Source organism: Plectropomus leopardus, chromosome 13 (assembly GCF_026936395.1).
Source record: "Plectropomus leopardus strain MGB_pleo_1.0 chromosome 13, ASM2693639v1, whole genome shotgun sequence".
Classification (NCBI taxonomy): Eukaryota; Metazoa; Chordata; class Actinopteri; order Perciformes; family Serranidae; genus Plectropomus; species Plectropomus leopardus.
In genome coordinates this window covers 8582918-8604901 of record NC_142188.1, presented here as the reverse complement: position 1 = coordinate 8604901, position 21984 = coordinate 8582918, and the positions used below count along the sequence as shown (strand labels likewise).

General features: G+C 37.1%; 2 protein-coding genes across 2 annotated transcripts; both read left to right on the top strand.

Moving 5' to 3' along the window:
• Positions 1-1963: 1963 nt before the first annotated feature.
• On the top strand, positions 1964-12211 carry LOC121954573 (myelin and lymphocyte protein-like). The gene is made up of 4 exons (XM_042502160.2): positions 1964-2149; positions 9226-9390; positions 9710-9883; positions 10469-12211. Exons 1-4 carry the CDS (start codon positions 2063-2065, stop codon positions 10541-10543), a joined length of 501 nt encoding a protein of 166 aa, XP_042358094.2. The 5' UTR covers positions 1964-2062; the 3' UTR covers positions 10544-12211.
• A 2510-nt stretch (positions 12212-14721) lies between these two features.
• On the top strand, positions 14722-21422 carry LOC121954574 (mal, T cell differentiation protein (MAL blood group) b). Its single transcript, XM_042502162.2, has 4 exons — positions 14722-14946; positions 19365-19532; positions 19632-19754; positions 20486-21422. Exons 1-4 carry the CDS (start codon positions 14854-14856, stop codon positions 20558-20560), a joined length of 459 nt encoding a protein of 152 aa, XP_042358096.1. The 5' UTR covers positions 14722-14853; the 3' UTR covers positions 20561-21422.
• Positions 21423-21984: the final 562 nt, after the last annotated feature.

Here is a 21984-nt window from a genome sequence, read left to right as displayed (position 1 = left end):
ACGCACAAGAAAAGAGGCAGTGCAGCTTTTGTGAACTACGCTCCAAAATGATGGAGTACCCTTCCAAAAGCTATAAGAGAAGTTTGCCCTGTGAACATTTTTAAATGACAGCTGATACTTTGTCTGGAATTTAATTACTGTATTTCTGTAAATATAATTTTTTTTAAGTCTCTAATTTTTTACCATAAATACTAGTGTACTTTTTACCTTCACATTTTTAAATGTATTTATCACTGACTGTCTTTTGATTGTCTAATTTTGTCTTTTTGATTTTGTTTGATTTTATTTTTGTGAAGCAACTTTGAGCCGCATCCCTTGTATAAATGTGCTCTATAAATAATTCTCTATAAAATATTCTTATTATTATTATTATTATTATTATTATTACTATTATTACTATTATTATTATTATTATTATTTTTATTATTATTATTATTATTTCCATTATCATCTGTAATTTTTAATGATATTACCTGACACCACAAAAAAGCTCAATGTGGTAATAATAGTGTGAAATCTGTCACATACTAAAAACTGGTATCTTTTCAATAAAACACAATGGTTTTCATGTTGTTTGTTTCTGATAATGGTTTAGCAACAGAGATAAAAACTCTTACGAGTGTCTGTGTTGCAGATTGATTGCTAATGAACTGAAAAAGACAAAAAGGAAGAGGCTTCCTGCACAATAGGTTTTGTATATTGTGCCGAGTTTTAATCCCTGAGCCTGGAAACCATCACTCTGTGTTTGGCAGTTTCACTGGTTGACACACTCAGAGACAAAAGCACAATCCGACTCTTAACACACCACTGTGACTCACAGCTGATCAACAATTGACATCATCTCTGACAAACACTGAACAAAATAAATTTCATGAATTCTGGACAGTTTCTTGCAGCTTCCTGCAGTCTCTGCTGGTTGGATATTTTCTCTCCTGGCGTCAGGTGGAAAACTACAGTGTAACAACCACTCCCAGCTTCTCTCTTTGCTTTGTTTCGCCTCCAAAACCACTTCATCTGTGTGTCCCTGTTTGTCCTTCCCCATCCTCCCACACACTTTACCTCAACAGACCCTCCCTCCCTCTCTCTCCGTCCATTTAGCCTCAAAGTTAATTCAGCAGGAATGCAGTTCAGTGGGTTTCCATACAAACACGCAGATCAAAAAATGAACATAAACTTAAACTTGCATTTAACTGATAAGGAGATCAAAGGTTGGACATAAAGTTTCGTGATATAAGCCAAAAAAAGGCTGTTTCAGTTCCTGTTTTCATACATATGCACGCAAAATAAATAGACTAAAAACATATCAGGCTTGGATCAAAAAGTTTTGGGCTGCTGGATGGTTACTTTTGCAGGCCACGTATGTATTATGACTGTATTATATTAACCCATTACAGGACTTTTAAGCCCCTTTCAGACATGCACCTCCGTACATAAATGTGAATTAATGTTAAGGCTGCAGGAGCACAAGCTTCGATACACAGAGATAATTAAATATTGTTCACCTTTTGTTGTTTTAATTTAGTTTGGGAGCTGCTTTTCAGTGTGGTGCTACACTATAAAACTGCTGTCGAAATAAAAACTAAAGTGTGTCTGTGTTATGTAGGATTCTTGTGTGATCCAGCGGCTGTGCAAGGTAACCAAACAGAGAAGTAATTGAAATTAATGTGGAACTAGAATAAACATTTCATTGAAATAAACTAATATAGCATACTTCAAAATAAAAATAAATTAAATTTTTTCATATTGTATTTGTTAACCATGGCTGTAGTGAACGGTGTTCACCTGCAGTATCCCTTGTGAATGCTGCATTAGTTGCCTCAAGGTCACTTTTTTGTGTGCATGTAAACAGGTGGTTGCCATTTACATAGACACAAGCCAAAAAGCACCTGTCAAACTGGTAGTTTCAACCAGAGGAATGGATGGGTAGGTGGAGGAGAGGCAGAGGGAGGTGCAGGATGAGGGAGAGGTGGGGTAGAGACAGACGGCCTTTAAAAAGCAGATTAAAACAGGTAACACATCTCATTCACACACAAACACACACACACACACAGTGTTTTGGACTATGGCTTCCACCACCTCGGGTGATGTTCTGCCCACAGGCGGCAGGATCTTTACCAGCATTCCTGATGTCTTCTTCATCCCTGAGTTTGTGAGTGTCTTCATTGTCGTTTTTCTGTTTTTTTGGGGGGTCCCTGTTTCCCCTCTCTCCTGTTTGAAACATTATCCCTTTAAGTCTTTCCATTTGGTGAGTCGTAGATCCGCTTTCTTTCATCTACTTTTTTCCCTATCATTTCTAAATCTCTCGGGTCAGCACCATTTAGATTATGATCTTGTTTCCTTGACTCTCTGTTCCTCCCCATCACTGCTCCATTGGGGCGAGTCTCGATTTCAGATAGGAATCTGCCTCGTCTTGTTATGTTGGTCAGCGGGCATCAGTGTTTGATCAGCGGGGCCAACAGGGTGACCAGCAAACTAACTGTGAAGATCAGATGAGCTGATGCAACAATAATAAGAAGGCTGGAGCCTCATATCTCTTTTTATTAATGATTTTTGGCAAAGAATTACCAGTTGTGTCACTCAGTAAACTTGGCAACCGGTTAAGTTTACACTGACAGTTGTTCCCATGGGGCAAACTGTTTCCGGCAAATAATGTCATAGCAACGGGAAAACAGCAACTGTAACAGGTTTAAGCAGCAAAAAGCAAAATATCAAGCGAAAATGTCACGACATTTGAAAACTGCAGATTTTTTTATTTCAGCTGTAAGAGGAGGTCTGTGATGTCATAGCTGGAATAATAGATAGTGGTGGAGGAAGTACGCAGATCCTTTACTTAAACTGTGAAAATACTCTGTTACTAATAAAAGTCTTGCATTGGAAAAGTTACTTAAGTAAAAGTGAGTAATCAGGAAAACGGACTTTAAATATTGGAGTAAAAGTGAAATCTAGAAAAATAAATAAATAATTAAATACAACCCCCAAAAATAAAAAAATTTTAAAAAGATGGCTATTAATTTTTGTCAGTTGGCTAATTAACAATCTTTGGAAAGCTTTTTGGTAATTTAATTTATAACAAAACAACCCCTCATTTTGAACTCTTTTTATGATTTTATTTAACATATTTTTTTACATATGATAAATGTGTTTTTTGTTTTGTCTTGTTTAGTCTTGCAAAAGTAACCATCAGTTTTTCACAATCCAATTTGGGAACTTCATTCCCCTTGTGAACAGAAATTCAGTTTGTCATTGCTAACTGTAAATACCAAACCCAAAGTTTTTTAGGGGCATTTTATGTTGTTTGTATAGGACAGAAAATAAGGTGAGAGAGTGGGAATTGAGGTTGCAATCAATGTGTCAATCTTTAAAAACCCAGATCTGGCTCTCCAATCAAACTTGTATCATTTACTAGATTTTACTCTTGTGAGAATTGATGCACAGACTTCCCTCTTCAAGGGAAAAGTGTCCACTCAGAGCTGCTTGGAAACTATTGAAATCTCAAATTTCTTTGCTTATCTCTCACATCTGTCCTTAAGGTGGAGTATGAGACAATTTCCAACATTGGCACCATTAAAAGTCAATATTTTATTAAAGAAATATAACCTGACACACATAGCTCCTGTTGAAATGATTCAGAAACTATTATAGAAACTGCAGTTTCTGTACTGAAGATTAAATCTGTGTGACAAAGGTGGAAAAACGGCTTTAGTTGCAGGAGGTGTAAATCTAAACCAACCATCAAGGTTTACTTGCTGGCTTGCGTCTTTTTTCTGGCTGCCAGCCAGCGCACCTTTTCATGAAATAACCTGCTGCACAGGTATGGATATATACTGGTGATGTTAACTACGCTGGTCAGATTTGGCATTGTGCCTCTAAACCGTCATGGATATAGAAAGGGCAGGTAAGGTAACTGACAGATGTGTTCGCTCGGTGGCTTTTTTGGCTACTGTCAAGTGTTGTTTACACTGGAATTTAATGATGGTGAAGTTTCAAACAAAATTAAAAATTAAAAAAGACAGTATGTTGATAAAAATGTGGCAATGCTTTTCCAAATCCTCTGCCCTTAGCAATCACAAAATTTCACAACACTTTTTTCACCTGTGTGTTACACGGATGAATGAATGAAATGAACAAGACTGCAAATAATGTAACAATGTGTAGGCTACACACAGAGCGCAGTTTCAGTTGGCAGTAATTTAAAACAAATATTTCAAAATGAGCTGAGGTCATAAAAGGCTGCTGAAGTTTGGATACAACTGCCTCGTTAGCATTAACAGCCTGTTCTCATTCTGAAGTCGTCAAATACCGTTGCTTTTGCGGACGGCCGCCAAAAGTCACCTTTGCAGCTGTATGATACGCCTCCAGGTGGCATCAGCTGAGGACGCAGCTGGACAGAATCAGTTGTGGTGTTATGATACGCTGCTGGACAGCCAGAAGGCACCTGCTGCAGCAGCTTGATACACCTTTGACCAGCATCAGTTGAGAACGTGGCTGGACGAAAACTGTCGCATCAGGTTGAAATGCTGCCAGTAACATCATGATGATCATCATTGGCAGGTGGGAGGGGAGTTGAATGGATCCAACTAACACACATTTATTTAGGAGTCTGGTGCTCGCTTCCTGTGTGAATGTGGGGTTTTTTGTTGTACCCCTAACCATTCAACTCTGTCTCATTCCAAACTCGTAAAATAGCTTTGTCAGTGCTTTTGGCCTGAAAGCACAACGCCAAAAGGCACATGAAACACCACTCGACTGCACCAGGTGAGAATGTGCCCGATCAGAACAGGGCCCGGTGTGTGCCGCGTCCGCCTGAAACACACACGAGTGGCACCACTTGAGAACATGGCATGTGCGCATGAAACGCAACAGGACAGCGTCAGGCTGAAATGCTGCTGGTAACAACGTAATATAAGGAACACAAGGGAGCCTTTAGGATGCATGGAGGAACCAACCCGGGACTTTGATACGTGAGCTTGGTGTTTGCTTTCCTTCCCCTAAACCTAACCATCTGTGCAAGCATGCTTTTGTTGACGTCCCGGTGTTGGTTATCATGTGCAGTTGTTGCCTAAACATAACCACAAGCAGTGTAATCCCACCATGTGCATTTGTTGACATCTTGGTAGCAGAATCGCGGAACGTCAATATCAGATGCAGAAGGATACCTAACTCGTGATATATAGACACGGAAGTCCTCTAACAAAGTGGGTACATGTGACGAGTTAGGATGATAACCACTTGTTTTTGTAGCATAGTTCCACCATGTGCTGTTATTGACATCCCAGCGTTGGTTACAGCGTCCCAGAATGTCAACAGCAGATGCAGGATACCTAGAGCATAAGACATAGACACAGAAGTCCACTGTAAAAAAACAGTTTGTGATGATTTGGGATGAGAAAGCACTGGGATTATGGTGCTCTGAGAGGCTCTGGGTGGGGGACGGCGGCTATAGTCAGCTAGAAACAGTTAATTAACTCCGATGGCAACTCATAGTAATACAAACACTTCTTTTTTTAATACCTAAACAAACCCCATCCAGCAGCTTAGAACCACCTGGCGGAGATATTTGATGCTTGAAAGATCGATTTTGAGTGGACCTTAAATGGGCTGCAGGCCAATGCCCTTTTACCTGGAATGGCATTTGAATCTATGGATAATGCTCCTCTTGTATGGGGAAAGATTTTTCTGATATGGAGTAGTACAGATAAGGCTTACACAATATTTGCTGATACACTACATGTGATAGCTCAAAGTTGTGTTTGTATTAAGTAATGCCGTGTTTCCACAGTGATGAACTGTTTGCTCACCTCTGTATCTCACTTTCCCAACGTGCTGTGCTCGGGTATTTGACTAATGTGGCTTTCCCCCATCAAAGGTTGGAATTTAAAATGAGAGTCATGCAAATGACGGGACTTGTTATGTAGTGAAAGAAATAGCTGACAGGCTGAGGCAGGTACATTTGAACAGGTTTGTTACTCAATGGATATCAACAGTTTGACCTGCTGTAACGAAACGACTGAGAATGTAGAAAACTTTGAATTTCTCATTTTAAGAGCCTCTTAATCAGTTTTTTGAGAGTAAAAAATATCCCTACAAATTAGAAATTACAAATTAAAATGCAGAAAAAGAAGTAGAATGAAATAAAAATAAAAGAAATATAGGTCATTACAAATGCAATATAATTATAAGTGTTAGATAATATACAAATATAAAAAGGCTGTGTGAGGAGAAGAAACATACATGATCCTGTACCTGTTTTAGGTGTGGGAACAAAGTTGTTTCTCCTTCAGCACATAACCTCCACAAACCATTTTACCCTTCATTTTAATGCACAAACTTTGTTTGAACCCACAAAACGTACTTGATTTGAATTTCTTATCAAAGGTTGAAAATTTTCTAGAATAAAAAAAACATTGCATATCACAAGGTTGACATGCAAAGAGGGAAAAAAGCCTTTTTAAAGGGGACATTTGATGTAAAAGTCACTGTTTATAGAGTTCAATGAATGTATCATGGTGGAGAAATATTTGAACTACTTGCAGGTGTATTGTTTCAGTATGGGCGGGTTGCATTCTTTTTGTGTGGTCACATTGAATTTTCATTGCTGAGCAAAAAAAAAAAAAAAATCATAGTGGCTACATTATGAATAGACTCTCCTGACTTTGAACTGGCTGTGTTTACACAGCTGAGTGACACCTGGTTTCACTGTGTTTGTGAGACAATTTACCAAGAAAAAATGGGCATGTTGTCTTACTCTTGACTTTTACCTGACAGATAGATTTTAAGAGTGCACATAGATTTTAAAAATGCAGCTTTCCAAAGCGATGGCTGAAAGGAGCAACATTTAAAAAAAAAACAAGCCTGGCACTGATGCTTTACTGGACATGTTCAACAAAAAAAATCTAAATAACTTCAACATTTACGATAGACACAAGCTTGAAATTGTGTCTGAACAGTGAGATTCCCTGCTTTGTAGCCACCCCACTTTACGCCCCTGGCCCTCATTCATTTCAAGTCACAGATCTGTGCATCACAGGTGGAGTAATCCCATAAGTTAGTCTTTAATTTTGTTTTTTTTTTCAACTTTAAGTTTAGATGATGAGATTGCCCCATCTGCCCTGCTACCCTACACACCACACATTGTTTACTATCCAAAATAATGCCCAGGACATAACTCGCTAATAAAAAGGCATATTTGCACCAAACTTCACATGGAACTTCACATTGTAAAATAAAAAAATAACATTTAATTAAATTTTTAAAAAAGAAAGGTGAATAAAAATAAAATAAAATAAAATAAAATAAAATAAAATAAAATAAAATAAAATAAAATAAAATAAAATAAAATAAAATAAAATAAAATCCCCTGGTTGACTTCGGGGTCTTTGTTTTCACTGGGCATTTTTTTTAAATGTCAGATATGGGATGCCCACACAAAGCATGCCTGTGAGTTGCAGCAGAAAGAAAGATATGTTTTCTGACACTTGATACTGACTGAAAGAATAAGCTCAAGCAATTTTGTTGTCTATAGGCATTAGAAGGTTTAAGCATGTCTTATGCTTCCACAAAAGATATCAAACTAACCATAAAACCAGTTCTTAACATTTTAACACACAACAAGCATGTTTAAATTTCATTAATTCAGATAAATAGCTGTTAGAAACCTGATTATTCCTGTTGAAACTGCACCAAAAAATCACTGTGTAACATGACGTGTAAAATCGTAAGGGGAGGGGGCCTTTTGTCTTGTTTCCCTGAGTAAATGTGAAGGATTTCTCTCCACGAGAGAGCTGTGATGGCAGGTATATTCTCTACATGTGTTAGTCCCTAACCTGAGAAGCAAAGGAGTTTATTTGTTGCTGCAATTGTCAGAAATGTTCCCCCTAGAAAGCTGCTTGTTGAGAGCTGAATGCACCTCTGAAAGTGTTTGCTGCAGCTCAGCTCCTGCACACCTGATACTTAACGGCTTCATGGTGATTGATTGAGCTGCAGAAACACCTGTGGGGTGTGTGTTCAACCCTCAACTGCTCAGCTGGAGAAAATCAAAGTTAAGTCACAAAAGACCTTTTCCACTGCAGTGAACTTGTCAACATTTAGAATAACGCTGTTCTATTCAAGTGTCTCAGTATCACACGCCAAGCATAAAGTCTTATTGCACAACAACAATTAAAGGACACTAAAAAGAAAAATGGTTTTCCTGTACACAGTATCTATAGAAACATTTCAAAGTGCCTCTTATCACGAAATAAATGGTGGAGGTTCATGCTCTATCTAAATGCCAAAGACTCTTTCAAGCAGAATGTTTGTTAAAGGAGGAGAAAGAAAGACTGTGAAAATACACCCAAGAGTGACAACATTATGTTTGTGTGTGTGTGTGTGTGTGGTGTGTTTTCGAATTATAGTCCTTAAGCCCAACCCACATCCCAACCCTTATTGTGAAGGAGCATCACCAATTTTACATATTTACACATGAAGAACTGAGGGAGCTTTCTACAGTCGAAAAAAAGACAATGAATTTAGAGCATGTGCTGCAAAATGTGAATTTTTACAGATATATGCTGCAGTCACATAATCCTCAGACGGTCCCATTTCCCGAGTTCGGAGGTCATTCTTCACACATTAGTGTATTCATGAGCTTTAGGTCATGATGTGGAAACAACATGGGTGCTACAAAGAAGATTTGTACCACTTTTTTTTTTTTTGGGACAGAAGGATGTCGTATGCTGTAAAGCCCTCTGAGGTAAATTGTGATTTGCAATAATTGGCTTAATAAATAAAATGATTGAAAAAACAGATTGAAGCTCTATATTACAAAATGATTTTGTCCCAGACTTGTTGCTGCACTAGTTCACCCCCCTTAAACTAAAATATTGTTTTATAATGGTTATGAATAACTTTTGTAACTACTGTAGGTCAGTCTATGTAGACAGAAACTGTTTAGACTTAATACCCGATAAGAAATTAAATGCTAGCAAAAAAACAAAAGTGCAGATAGGAAATGATTTAGTTTCAGTAGTTTTCAGTAAACTTTTCAATAATAACAATGCTGACAAAGTAAAAACATGCACTTCCAGGATTCTAGGAAACTGCTTATTCATCGCTGACCATTTGATTAAATTTATTTCAACATTGTAGCGAACAAAAACATAATTTAATCTCTGTCTTTCTCCCTGAATCATTTTTTCCCCTCACCCCTCACCCATCTCCCCCTCCCTGATCTGAGTGACCCTGCAGGTGTTCGGAGGTTTGGTTTGGATCCTGGTGGCGTCCACTCGGGTCTTTCCAGACAACCCGCTGGGCTGGGTGATGTTCGTGTCCGTCTTCTGCTTCGTATTCACGACACTTTGGTTTTTCATCTTCCTCTGCGGAGCCAATCAGAGCAGCATCTGGCCCTCCCTGGTTAGACACGCCCACCACCTCCTGCTGAATGGCTTATTTGGATACATGGTTAACTGTGGATAGATAGATGGCCAAAAGTATGTGGATGGTCAAAAGTATGTGAGCACTGGGAAGTAAGATGTCTTCCCCAAACTGTTCCCGCAAAGTTGGAAGCAGAGTTTTCAGTTTAAAATATATTTCTGTGCTGTAACATTAAAAATACTACAACACGCAGGGGTGTCCACATACTTTTTGGCGTGTAGTGCAGACTTTTTTCCTATTGCTGCCTACTTCCTTCATTAACTTCTCACTTCTCTTCCCTTCCTCTGTGTCCTTTCAGGATGTGGGTTATCATTTTGTGGCCGTGGTTTTCTACCTCAGTGCGTCGGTGGATCTGGCTTACATCACCGTCCTGAAAGGCTGGGGTTTGACAATTGTGTCCGGTTTTCCGGGTTTGACGTCGTTAATTGATCCTGACAATCTCAAAATCTACCGACTGGACATTGCTGCAGTGGTATGTCAAACACACACACGTAAACATCCTAACTTTTGCTATATTTAAATGTTTGATACACTGTACCTCATTCAAGACGACACTCTAAAATTCAGTCAGAGAAAATATGAAATATAAGTAATTAAGTTTCTGATATTTTTTTCTATACAAAGTATTTTTTAAATTATTTATGAAACTACAGTTTCCTCTTTTACTTGTCATTAAGTAGATTTAAGGTTTTATCACCATCGTCATATATACAATAAATTATCTTTTTGTCACGTCATCATTCAGTCAAACTGGAAATAATCCACGGGACATTTTATCTGCATAGTTTTGTCATTTTATACATTTTTTTTAGTTCAACTTGACAAAATTTGGCACCTTTGGATGTTGTGAGATCTCAGGTAGAATTTTTAATAAAGTTCTGTGAGTCTGAATAACATTTGGCTGCAGAGCATCAATTTTTAATGAATAAGATATAATCTCACCTTGCAGCTTTAATGCGATCGTCTCTGTGTATACAAATCAGATTGCATCCCTGTGTCATTTAAATCAGTGTGTTAACATCTGTGCCACCGTGTGTGTGTGCGTGTGTGTTTTCAGGTGATGTCCTACATTGCCACTCTTCTCTACTTCCTCCATGCCATTTTCTCTGCCATCCGATGGAAGAGGTCCTAATAAAACAAAACACAAACTAAGTACAAGAAGCCCAACAGAAGAACCAAATAACCAACGAAACACGATTTAATTTTTTTATTTTAATTTTTATTTTTTCGATTTTCATGTTAGCAAGAAGAACTTACTTTTAATCCAAAGTGCCAAAACATCAAATGAATGAATAAGCGGGAAAAACAAGCAGGTTAACTGATAAATGTCACGTGTTACCCCACTATTGACCATTTCTTAATCAAAGAGAGGCAGAGATTTGGTCAGAAGTTAAATGAGTCTGTTCAAGTTAAAATATGTTTTCATAAATAATTGTATAATTAATACAGTATAGAGAAGGTTAATGAGTGTAAATAACTAATTTAACCACAAATCTAATTATATATCTTGGAGCAGGTATGACATTCAGATATTGTAAGATTTTTTTATGAGGACATGTGACTTTTTTTTTTGATGCACTGTATTTTTTTCACCAAATAAGAAAAACACTTTAAAAGGATCAGTTCATTCAAATTCATACCGAAAAATAATAATATTTCTTAACTTAACTCTGGACATTCTGAGTATTCTTGAGGTAGAAAGTAAGTACAATAAAAGTTTTTCACAGCTTTTAAAGATACATTTCCAGTGCTGCTACCACCAAGTTACATTCACCTCTACTGTATTTCTGAGTCAAGGCCTCCAACATTATGTGTAGTACACAGTATTATTGGAACACTGGGTACTACACTTCCCATAATGCAACTCAACACCCCTCCCTGGTAAATTCCATGTCCATAGTTTGTGCAGATTATAGTGCAGTCTTTCTTTTATACATTTTAAGTCTTTTCATCCCTTAGTGACATTATCAGAGGTTGCTTTCTTAGACTGTGTGTAAAATCCGTGGACTGCCCCTTTAAACTGTCAGTTTGAGAGACCTCACTCAAACTGAAACAGCTGGTAAATGAAGTGTGCTAAAAGCCTGTGGTGTTCGTTTCATTTTGTGTCCAAATTTAACATCTAAAGGGAACAAGAAATAATTATGTATTTGTTAGATGTAAAACTACAGAACCTGATCTGTGTCCGGACATCACTCAGCAGAGTTTAATTAAAATGTCATTGGTCATTGTTGACTTTGCTATATAGGTAAAATAACCGATGATCCCAAAATGTGTCACAATATTACAGCGCCAGAGGTTCGGCTCCAACATTTCTTCAAATAAAAGTAACACTGAAGCATTTTACTTAAAATTGTTCAAAATTTTCAGCAGCAGAGCTTAGTGTTAGAGTAGCACAGTACATTTAAATTGCTAATAAATCTTGTGCCGTTAAAAACCTGAAACCTTGAGGATCTAAAAGACGTGACTGAAGAGAGGAATGCCCTTTATGTCCTGTATGTTTTCTCAAAGTTTACGATGAACAAAAAAATAAATGGATAAATATCAATGAATAAATGATTCTCCCTCTTGATCATCACACATTTTTTAAATTTTATCTTTATTTTTTAATAAAGTTTTTTTCTTTTTTAAAACGGTCAGTTTTGATGCATGTTATAAATGGATGTTTCCATATGATTTATTCTATTTTATTTTATTTCTGTTGCATTTTTATGAGAACTTCCAAAATTTGAGGATGTTAATGTTTAGATAATTTCACTTCACAGGTGTTTTGGGGATGTGAAATAAATTAATTGAAACATTTTGTCTTTTGTGTTCATTGGATGTCTTGGGATTAGCGCTGATTCTGAAACACAGATTGTGTGTCATGAAGACAGCAGTTTCACACCTTTCATTACCATAAAAAGATTGTGTGACAATACAGTTAACTTGTCATTTTCACCTGTTTATCATTTTGCAACACAGGAAGTTTCAGCCTTTAAAAGAGTTGTCTCCCATGTTACACATGTATTCTGTAATACTCATGTAACATGTTACATTTGTATATATGTTTGTTTTTTTTATTTTATTATGGATATGTATGAAACTGTATTTTTTGACTGTTTAACAGTCATTTTATTTTAAATTCTCAATTCTGATTTTAAAGTCTTAATTTCAGACTCCAGAAAATGCATCAGTAGACTGAGCCAGAGACACTTGTATCCCTCCTTTTAACAAGCACAATGAGGGGTTACTGGCATGTTTCATAAAAGTTCACGAGTATTCAACACTCAACACGAAGCTGGAAAAATCGCAGAAAAAACCTAGAGGGAGCAGACAGACGAGAAACAAAGTACTAAAGAAAAACACGAAGCCAAACTACAAACAAACCACTGTTTGAAGAACATGAAGGGAATCACAAGGACTCAGAAAAGACAAGAGGAGCACAAGGACTAAATAAACAAGGAGAGCAGGGAGATAATGAGGAACGGGTGAAACAAATCAGGGCGGGGTAGACAATCACTTTAGCAGGAAAACACACAAGGAAATAAAGTAAAACCAGCCATTACACATGAGGAGTGAACCCACAAAATAAAACAGGAAACAGACTAAACATGAACATGCAAAAAGAAAAAAAAACACAAACAGAAAACCCTGAAAACAAAGTCTACAAGATAACTGACAATAAAACCAAATATAATGAAAGTTGACGAACATACAGAGTGGTTTATTGTCTTCTCCTCCTCTCTGTTTTTGCCCTGACTTACCTGCATTGTACTGTCAGGTAAGTGGTGTTAGCATCACACACTGTAGCCTCAGGGCATAAGTTCTCTGAGTTAATGTGTCTGAACATTTTCAGGTTTCCAGTCTGCATTTATCATGTATTAACCTGTGTCTGAAAAAGTGATATATTAGCTGCACAATTATAAAAAAAATCGTCAGTACTTTAACCACCTCAGTATGTAAACAGCCTTTTAAATTTTACTGCATTTTGTGTCTGGATTTTTGCCTTATTAAAAAATGTTTGTTGTTTTCATACTGTGGTCCAAAGCAATACAGTCTTACAAAGAAATGCTGCGTCTTGCCTGTTTCTTCATTTTTTGCTTATTTTGTAGATTAAGCTTGCATGCGGTTTGTGCATCAGGTTTCGCCCAGTCGCTGGAGAAAAATATCAGCATTGTACATTTTTTGCAATCCATGAATAGGTAACCTTTGCATGCAAATCAACGTTTCTGAAATTGTATAATATGTAATCTGACTTTGTCTTCTGGAAAGGAAAGGATGGTGTTACCTGCTCAGCTGTAGACTACTTCAGACCACTGTTCCAGACCAACAAAAGACAAAAACAGTTATGTTTTAGCATGCTTTTTAGGCTCCAAATGTGGGTATTTTGTAGAAAACAGTCAGCAGAGATAGTTCCACGAAAAGTTTTAGTATCAATTGTTTTTTCTTAAATTATGCTGCTTTTTTAATGTGAATTGTGTCCCCCAAAAATGATATTTTAAGCCAAAACATAATCTTTTACTAACCATAATTGAGTGGTTTGTGTGCCTAAACCTAACCGTGCATTAACTACAGCATTGTTGAAATAAAGGTTTCCATGAATCCAAGATAAAGTAACATGCAAACGTAAAATATCTGTGGTTTGCAGAAATGTAAAATGTCAGCGTTTTTTCTAGTGACTATGTTGATGCAACACACGCATGCCTGGAAATCAGCATGCAGTACGCATGCCAGGCTTGTAGTTGGTGGGTGTAATTTTACATAGTAAGTTTGCATTTTCAAGGCCCCAAAATGCTGTTGTCGTTTGCGCGAAAGGACAAAAGTTTGATGCTAGAACCCTAAAACACCTCCAGAGCTGAGGGGCTGCAGAGTCAGATGACACTTGTGTTTTTCTGTGGGCTTGTGACCTGGAGTGACCTCTTTCATACTGTACACAATCATCTGATCTATTAACATAAAAATATCGATAATAAGTGCAGCTTTAAATTAAATCTGTGTAAGTATCTGAGATCCATAAAACCCATTTATGAGCATCTATATTTTGAAAAGAAACTCCTGTGTACATTACAAATACAGTCTGCAGGCGCTCAGCTAACACAATGTAAGGGTCATAAAGTCAGAGCTCAAACTCACTGAGCTGTTTCTTTACTCAGCAGGAACAATGAAGATATTTCAGCTGCACGGGTTTCACTGTGGCCCCCCGGGACACAAAATTCCTCCTCTGGTAGTTTTAAAATCCTTTCGCAGGTCACCAGCTCACATGAAACACCCGGTAGCCCAGGGTGCTGTCAGACGGAGGGTGTGTCTGGTTTGTGCCAGTGTTGTGAGACGGGAGCAGAACGGGTTTGTCAGCTAACTTAGCTTTCCTATAAGGGTCAGTAACACCTACTGCTGCTCCGTTAGTTGAGAGGAGAGGGCAGGACGCTCGCTGTAGACTCGGCACCGGAGAAGGAACAGGCAGAGATGGCTGCAACTACTGCTCAGCCTATGGGGAGCCTGCCCAGCGGACTGGAGATCTGCACCACGGCCCCGGATATATTTTACCTGCCTGAGCTGGTGAGTGGATAATGATAGAGGACAAAGCAGCTGTCCTTGAAAGCAGTACGAAGGATTTTTATTTATTTGTTTCATCAGTTTTTTGATTTCCTTTTTTTTTTTTTTTTAAATTAAGCTGATTTAATTTCAATGTATTTTTATGCAACAAATATTGTAACTAATGGTCATGAATTCTTTTCATGGAAACTATTTAAAAATTTTTTCCAAACAATATATATCTCAAAGGTCATCCATCCTTATGCATATAATTCATATAATAAATATAATTCATAAAATTTAAATGAATTAAGGGACAAAAGGCTATTGGTGGACACAGAGTCACTGTTTGGGGCCTCAGCTGCACATTTTGCAGTTCACAGACAAACAAAATGCATGATTTTTTTAAAATTAGTCCACATTTTAGTATAAATTTTTCTGTTATAACTCCCGATTCGATAACTTCACGATCAAAGTTTGCACTTTGAAAAAAAACAAACCATATTTTATTTTAATTTTGTGGTGATAAATCTTCAAATAATAACGATTGTTGATTGATTTTTAACTCTTTTTATAAAAGAGAAAAAAAAATGTGCAGACGATGGTGAAATGTCTTCCTCACATGGGAGGAGCGCCTTCATTCGTCTTTTCACAGCTCACATTTCGCTCATATTGTATTTGTGCTACTAATCTAAGAAGGAATGCGGTCAGCTCTTCTTCTCCCTCAATGATGACAAAAGATAGAAACTGCTCAAATGACCGAAATGCACAGAGGAAGGTGTTTCGGTTTATTTGTCTGATAAGCGCTCCGACATTTAATTAGGTTGTTTATTTTAGCTTTTATTTATCAAGGGAAGGGTTGTGATGAGAATGCAGGTTCAACGTTTCTAACGCCCTGCTTCTTCTGCAGATGTTATTCTAATGTGCATCTGCATATGTTAAGTCTTGAAATATGAACATTAGTACAGATTTCTTGCTTCTCTGCTGCTGGGCACTGATCGAATGCCTTTTTTAAGAGCATCATGGCAGTTTAACTTCACCAATAATTTCCTTTGACTGTTCAGTTCTTCCAGTTGAAACAGACTGTATGAAAATGCAATTTTAAACTATTAATGTCGATCGTCTTAACTAAAACTAAGAAGGAGAGGAGAAAGTCTGACACTATAATGATGATTTTTGGTTTTAAATTATGCCAGTTAATGATAAGCAATGTATGCAATCTCATTCTAATTTTTATTTTTTTTTAATTTTTGTTATTTATTTTTTTTATGAACCATATTCACAAACAACCGGAGTTGACTAAAATGGTGACGAGTGATAAACTGGGAAAAATGTTAAATAATTTTGCTTTGATGGTGCAACATTGTCTTGAGAAAATCAAGACATGAGTGTTAAATGCATTGAGAATCTGTAGACTGCACTGATCTGATGCTAAAAAAGTCAGCCATACAATATTTTTCTGTACTTTTATTATCACAAATGGATTAAACAGAGCACAGTGATCTGACTTTTAATGACCCTGACATGCATTTATATTTGGTTACAGTTTACGGTGACGAGGTGTTTAATGAACTGAGAAACTGCACTCCAAACATTTGTCCTTTTTGTAGTCTACCAGATGAATTTTCTGTTTTTCCTTCTCTTTTTCCTCTCCCTTATTTGCCAAAGTTGGTTGGCTAATTAAAACTAATTCAGTGCACATGTGCTGAATGTTTGAGATTTTGATTAGCATTGTTTTGTTGACTTGCAGGTCAAAGACAAAAGGTTCCAACGGCACATTGAACTATTGTGACTGAATTGCAGTTCAAAATAGTTACGTTATCTCAAAATTTGGTGTTGACATAGACGTCTGGATGTATTTTGCAAATCACCTTTTGAATTGCGTACTGCTTGTGATCCAGTTGTTGGTCTTTTTTCCAAAGGTTGTAAGACTGAAATATTATCCCTTTTTTATTTTGTTTAAACGTTCAGTTACGTTTGAGAGAGGAATGCACTTTTTCCTCCTAATATCAACCTAATATCAAGCAGCAGTAAAACTTCTGCTCTTAGATCTTTAAAATGACTGAGGAAAGTTATTCTAGTGACTATATCCTGTCACCATGCAGAGAAAGTGTAATAAGCTTTTTGTGAGAGGCAAGACTTGACATAACAGTTGGTACTTATTGTTATGTTTGCAACAGTTGATTCTGCATAACTTGTGGTTAAATTGACACAAAGCTGCAGTACCCTTAATATGTGCATTCACTTTTGGACGCGCATATAATCAGTCAAGTTGTATTACATAATGTAACACTTTGAATTCCAGAGTTTCGACTATACGGATGTGGTTAACACGCTATCTGAGCTAACCTGGCAAACCAAACACCACCCATCCTGTATCAAGGGACATGAAGAAAGTCAGGAGGCGTTTGTTTATTCAGCATTTAGAGGGATGTGACTTCTGATTCTGTTCATTTGTTATTCAGACACTCAGTTTTATTATGTTCTCATCTGACTTTTAATTTCTATATATCTATATATATTACTTTTTTTTTTTTTTTTTTACATTTTGCAGTTTTGATTGACTTTAGATCTGTGCTTTTATAGACTGTTACATATTCTTCGTTAGTATTTAAAACCTTTGAAACCTTGAAGCAAAAAGGTTTAATTCTTTTAAAAGCACGGGAAAAGGCAATGAGCAATTTGCAAGAAACTAAAAGGTGACAAAAGAAACAATCTTAAAATTAATGTTTAAAAGAAAGGGTTAAAATGCACTTTTAGCCTGTAACATCTGATCCATGTGTAGCCGTGTATATCTGCCAGCAGCCATGTAATGTTTCATCAATAACACAGATGGCCTCACAAAGCACTGTCCAGGTCAAAATAATGGCACTGAAGGATACGAAACAGCAAAAGGAGACACATTTGGATCAGTTTTCATGAAGGAAAAACGGGTTTCGGAAGAATAAGATCATCGCTATTTTCATTTGCTTACGTAGGCTCTGTCTTTCCTTTCAGCTTCTAATTGTCATTACTAAGGTGGCTTTAACAGAGAAACCAAAAATGTGTCGCAACTTGTCTCAGTTAGACAGAAAGATGTAGGTCACAGGTCATTTTGGGTAAAATAACCAGCCGTAGGAGCAGAAACCTAAAGTATCAAAATACATTTCTGTTGGTGGTAGGATTTTATGTCTTCAGGGAATTACTCCAGTGCAAAAAAACATTAATTTTAGTCATGTCAGCCTGAGAACAGGATTCAATGACTTGCTGTTGTCACTGTCACAGTGTGACACTGAAAAGAAGAGATTAAAGATGGACAATAAGGGACACAGATGGAGGAGCTGAAAAGAGGTTTTGAAGAAAGGAGCACTGAAGGAATACTTCACTCACAAAATAATCATTTGCATATCAGTTGCTCAGCACTTGTTACGTTGAACTTGTGAAGAAAAGGTTTTTGTTGCATGCCTCCACGGAGAGCAAATAATCCAAAAATGGCAAACATTCTTGAGGAATTAGAGTTTCCCAAACATCTCCTCAAGTACCACTTGTTTTAGATCTCTCCTGCTCCGACACAGCTGATTCAAATGAGCAGCTCGTTATGAACTCTTGAAGCTGCTTGATGACAAGCTGATCATTTAATTTAGCTGTTCTGCAGCAGGGAGAGATCTAAAACATGCAGGACAGGTGGTACTGGAGAGGGGGTTTGGGAAACGTTGAATTAGAGTTAACAGACGCATAATCAAGTCTCATTTAATCATTCCTATACTCAGAACTTCCCCAACACAAGCATTTTCACTTAAACCAAACACATCTTAATATCATTGTACTTGAGCAAGCGCATGCATTTGAACTCTGCAACAATATTTAAGCCTGGGCATGAAATTTTGTTCAGACATTCATGCATATCACATTAATGTCAGTTTAACCCTTTAAAAGCAGCAAATACTTTCCATGTGCTGCTTTCAAATGCCATGCACATGTATTTAAACCTTTGAGCCCTGAGCACATTGTTGTTATTTCTTTCAGAAATATGGGGAAAAGACAATGAGCAACTTTTGAACTAGAGTTTCCACAAATTGCAAGGAATTAGTAGATTTAGATAATCATTTTTAAGAAAGATAGGGGAAAATGACCAGGGAAAAAAGAAAAATGCTCAGGAGAACTACATTCATAATTGTTATAATTACATATTTAAAATTATGTTACAGAATTATATAGTTTTTAAGGACTTTTTGCCTGTTTGCTTTATGAACTAATTTTCAGATAAATTTCTTGTACTTAAAAAAAATTAATTTCTTACCAGTTTTAGATAATTTCCTCTTTATTTGCTCCTTGCCTTTTTTCTCATGTTTTTTAACCAAATCACGCCAATTTTCTCAAGTATCAAAGGGAACGCTAAAAAAAAAGCAAACAAACAAAAAAACACAATACCAACCACCCACCTGTTTTTTCTGTCTTTGCAGGTGTTTGGAGGCCTGGTGTGGATCCTGGTGGCATCGACCCACGTAGACCCTCCGAACCCTCTGGGCTGGGTGATGTTTGTCTCCGTCTTCTGCTTCGTCATGACCTTCCTGTGGATGATCATCTTTGCTGCTGGCGGTCATAAGAACAGCTCTGGCTGGGCTGCTGCTGTAAGACCTGAGAGACAGAATCAGATCAGAATGAGAGAAAGATATAAAAGTGATGCACTGTGGCCACGTTGTAATATTATTTCATTTGTGTGTGTTCAGGACTTTGCTTACCACGGCCTGGCAGCGTTCTTCTACCTCAGTGCAGGGGTGGATTTGGCGTACATCACCATTCAGAATAAAGAAGACGTATTCAAAACCTACCAGATCGACATCGCTGCTGTGGTGAGAACTGATTTCAGGACAGAGTATCAACAATTTGCACTGTATTCACTGAAAAACACGACTAAAAGCTATCATATCTTTACATTTCTGGAGCCAGAGGGTTTTTCATCTTTCCTCAAACCCTGGTTTGGAAGGCTTAAAAAATGTTGCAAATTTGTTTTCCTACAGGGGTCCCTGCTAAGCCACCAATGTCCTCAAATCCTAGAAATGCCCCTAGTTTTAACTAATTGCATGTTGTTTTTTGCAATATATTTCATTTCATGTGTTTTAAGCCAACATGTTATTTAAATTTTATCCAAAAAAGTAATATGTGGTAATTTGGAACCTGTGGCTGCACCAGTTGGGAACTACTGCACTACAACATGTTATATCCTGTTTGTTTAATCTTAAGAAAGTGTATGACTCTATGAGCAAGGCTGAGAAAATCAAATCAAAGTGAACTTTAGAGGCCTTGGAGGACAGATTTTGTCACCTTTGACAGATCCAGGACAGCTGTCTCCAGTCTTTGTGCTATAAGCTAAATTCAACTACTTGATATTTATTGTGCAAGCATGAGAGTCGTATAACTCCTCTCATCTAACTCTCAACAAGACAGCAAAACACCATATATCCCTAAAATAGTTGGCAAAGCAGCAAATAACTATTCACACAACAGGCTGATCCTCAACAAACAACAACATCTACAAAAAGTAGATTTAAGTCTGTCTTGTGTGTTTACTTGTGTGTTTCAGGTGTTTGCCTTTTTGGCCACACTCCACTACTTCATCCACACCATCCTCTCCTCCATCCGATGGAAAAACTTCTGAAGAGCGACGCAGAATCGCAGACTCGTGTGTCCGAGAAGTACTGTGCATCCTGTGTGTGTGTATGTGAGCATATGGTGGAATTACCCACGAGTGACATCAAACCTCGTCAGATTTATAACGTAGGTTTTAAGCCCAATTTTCGGACATTTGATAATGTTTAGTGAAGCACCATAAAACATTATTTCAAGCATGCAGGAAGCAAATGAGGAGCTGTACTGTAGAAAAGTAATGTGTTCTTATGAAAGCAAAAAAAAACCAAAAAAAAAACCCATAATGTCGAGATGATGAAAATGGGAAAGTGCTGTCATTTTGTTAGACTCAATTTAAAATAGTTATTTTCCCTTTTTTTTCTCTAAATCATTGTGATTGTTTATGATGTGAGAAAGGGTGTCATTTTTATTTGTCTTTTTAGAAAACCATGGGTTATGGTTGAATGTTATTGCAGACTGAGCTTTCATAAAGGAGCTGATCTGCAAACTGAACCAGCCCCCCAGTCTTAAATACATTAAGTTTAAAACCATTATGTTACCTTTCTTACATGTTATGCTCTTAAATCTAGACCTCTCGCTGCCATCAGAGCCATCTCTCCTCCTTTTTGTTATTTGTGATCAGACTGACACACGTTTGTTTCAGTTAGACAACTACAGAGAAAGCTCTAAAATATTTCTCATTGATTTTTATAATTTTTCATCTTTTTAAACGACTACCAATTAGTTTTTCTTTGTCATATAGATTCAATGCCAGCCAATCGTCAGTACTTAAAGGATGGTGAACTGTAATTTTTAGCTGTAAGGCAGAAATTTGTATAGTTTTGCCATTTTTGTATTCTCAAGATTAAAACAAGTCGCAGATATAAACATAACTGAGTCCTTTTTTTATGTTGCTCTATTATTCGTTTGATTTATTGTTAGTTTTAATAGCCATTGTGGAGTTTTAGCTTTACAGTTGCTGCAGTTAAATCTACAGTGTTGTTGTTAGTCTCGTCCTGTCAAACATGTAACAGTGGACACATATTTACCACTTTCTTATTTCAATATTTAAAGAGTTGATAGGCAGAGCCAAGAGTGCTGAAATGATAACAATGGCTATGATCACAGCTACATTTTGGAAAACAACAATTTTTGATACAAACTATTTTTGAAACAACTATTTTTGATGCTTATTATGTTCAAAGGGACCTTTCAGTGATTGTAGCTGTCATTGAAAACAACATATAGTAACTGGGGTCCCCATTAACTCACCTGATACAAAGCGTGCGCCCAATGTGCCAGAGCTGTGTCCTTATCGAAACCCCGGGGTTCGATCCCATCCTCTGTCCTTCTGCTGCATGTCTCCGTCTCTTTTTACTTGACATTCTTCAGCCTTGCTATCAAATAAAGTCAAAAAGATATTATTAGTAAGAACCATTCTTACAATCATGCCCC

What these genes read in the sequence shown, in the direction of transcription:
- LOC121954573 (XM_042502160.2), top strand. Translation starts at nt 2,063, where the DNA reads ATGGCTTCCACCACCTCGGGTGATGTTCTGCCCACAGGCGGCAGGATC. An exon ending in TCTTCTTCATCCCTGAGTTT is followed by an intron (nt 2,150 to 9,225) that starts GTGAGTGTCTTC and finishes GTGACCCTGCAG; the next exon opens with GTGTTCGGAGGTTTGGTTTG. An exon ending in GACTGGACATTGCTGCAGTG is followed by an intron (nt 9,884 to 10,468) that starts GTATGTCAAACA and finishes GTGTGTTTTCAG; the next exon opens with GTGATGTCCTACATTGCCAC.
- LOC121954574 (XM_042502162.2), top strand. Translation starts at nt 14,854, where the DNA reads ATGGCTGCAACTACTGCTCAGCCTATGGGGAGCCTGCCCAGCGGACTG. An exon ending in TATTTTACCTGCCTGAGCTG is followed by an intron (nt 14,947 to 19,364) that starts GTGAGTGGATAA and finishes CTGTCTTTGCAG; the next exon opens with GTGTTTGGAGGCCTGGTGTG. An exon ending in GCTCTGGCTGGGCTGCTGCT is followed by an intron (nt 19,533 to 19,631) that starts GTAAGACCTGAG and finishes GTGTGTGTTCAG; the next exon opens with GACTTTGCTTACCACGGCCT.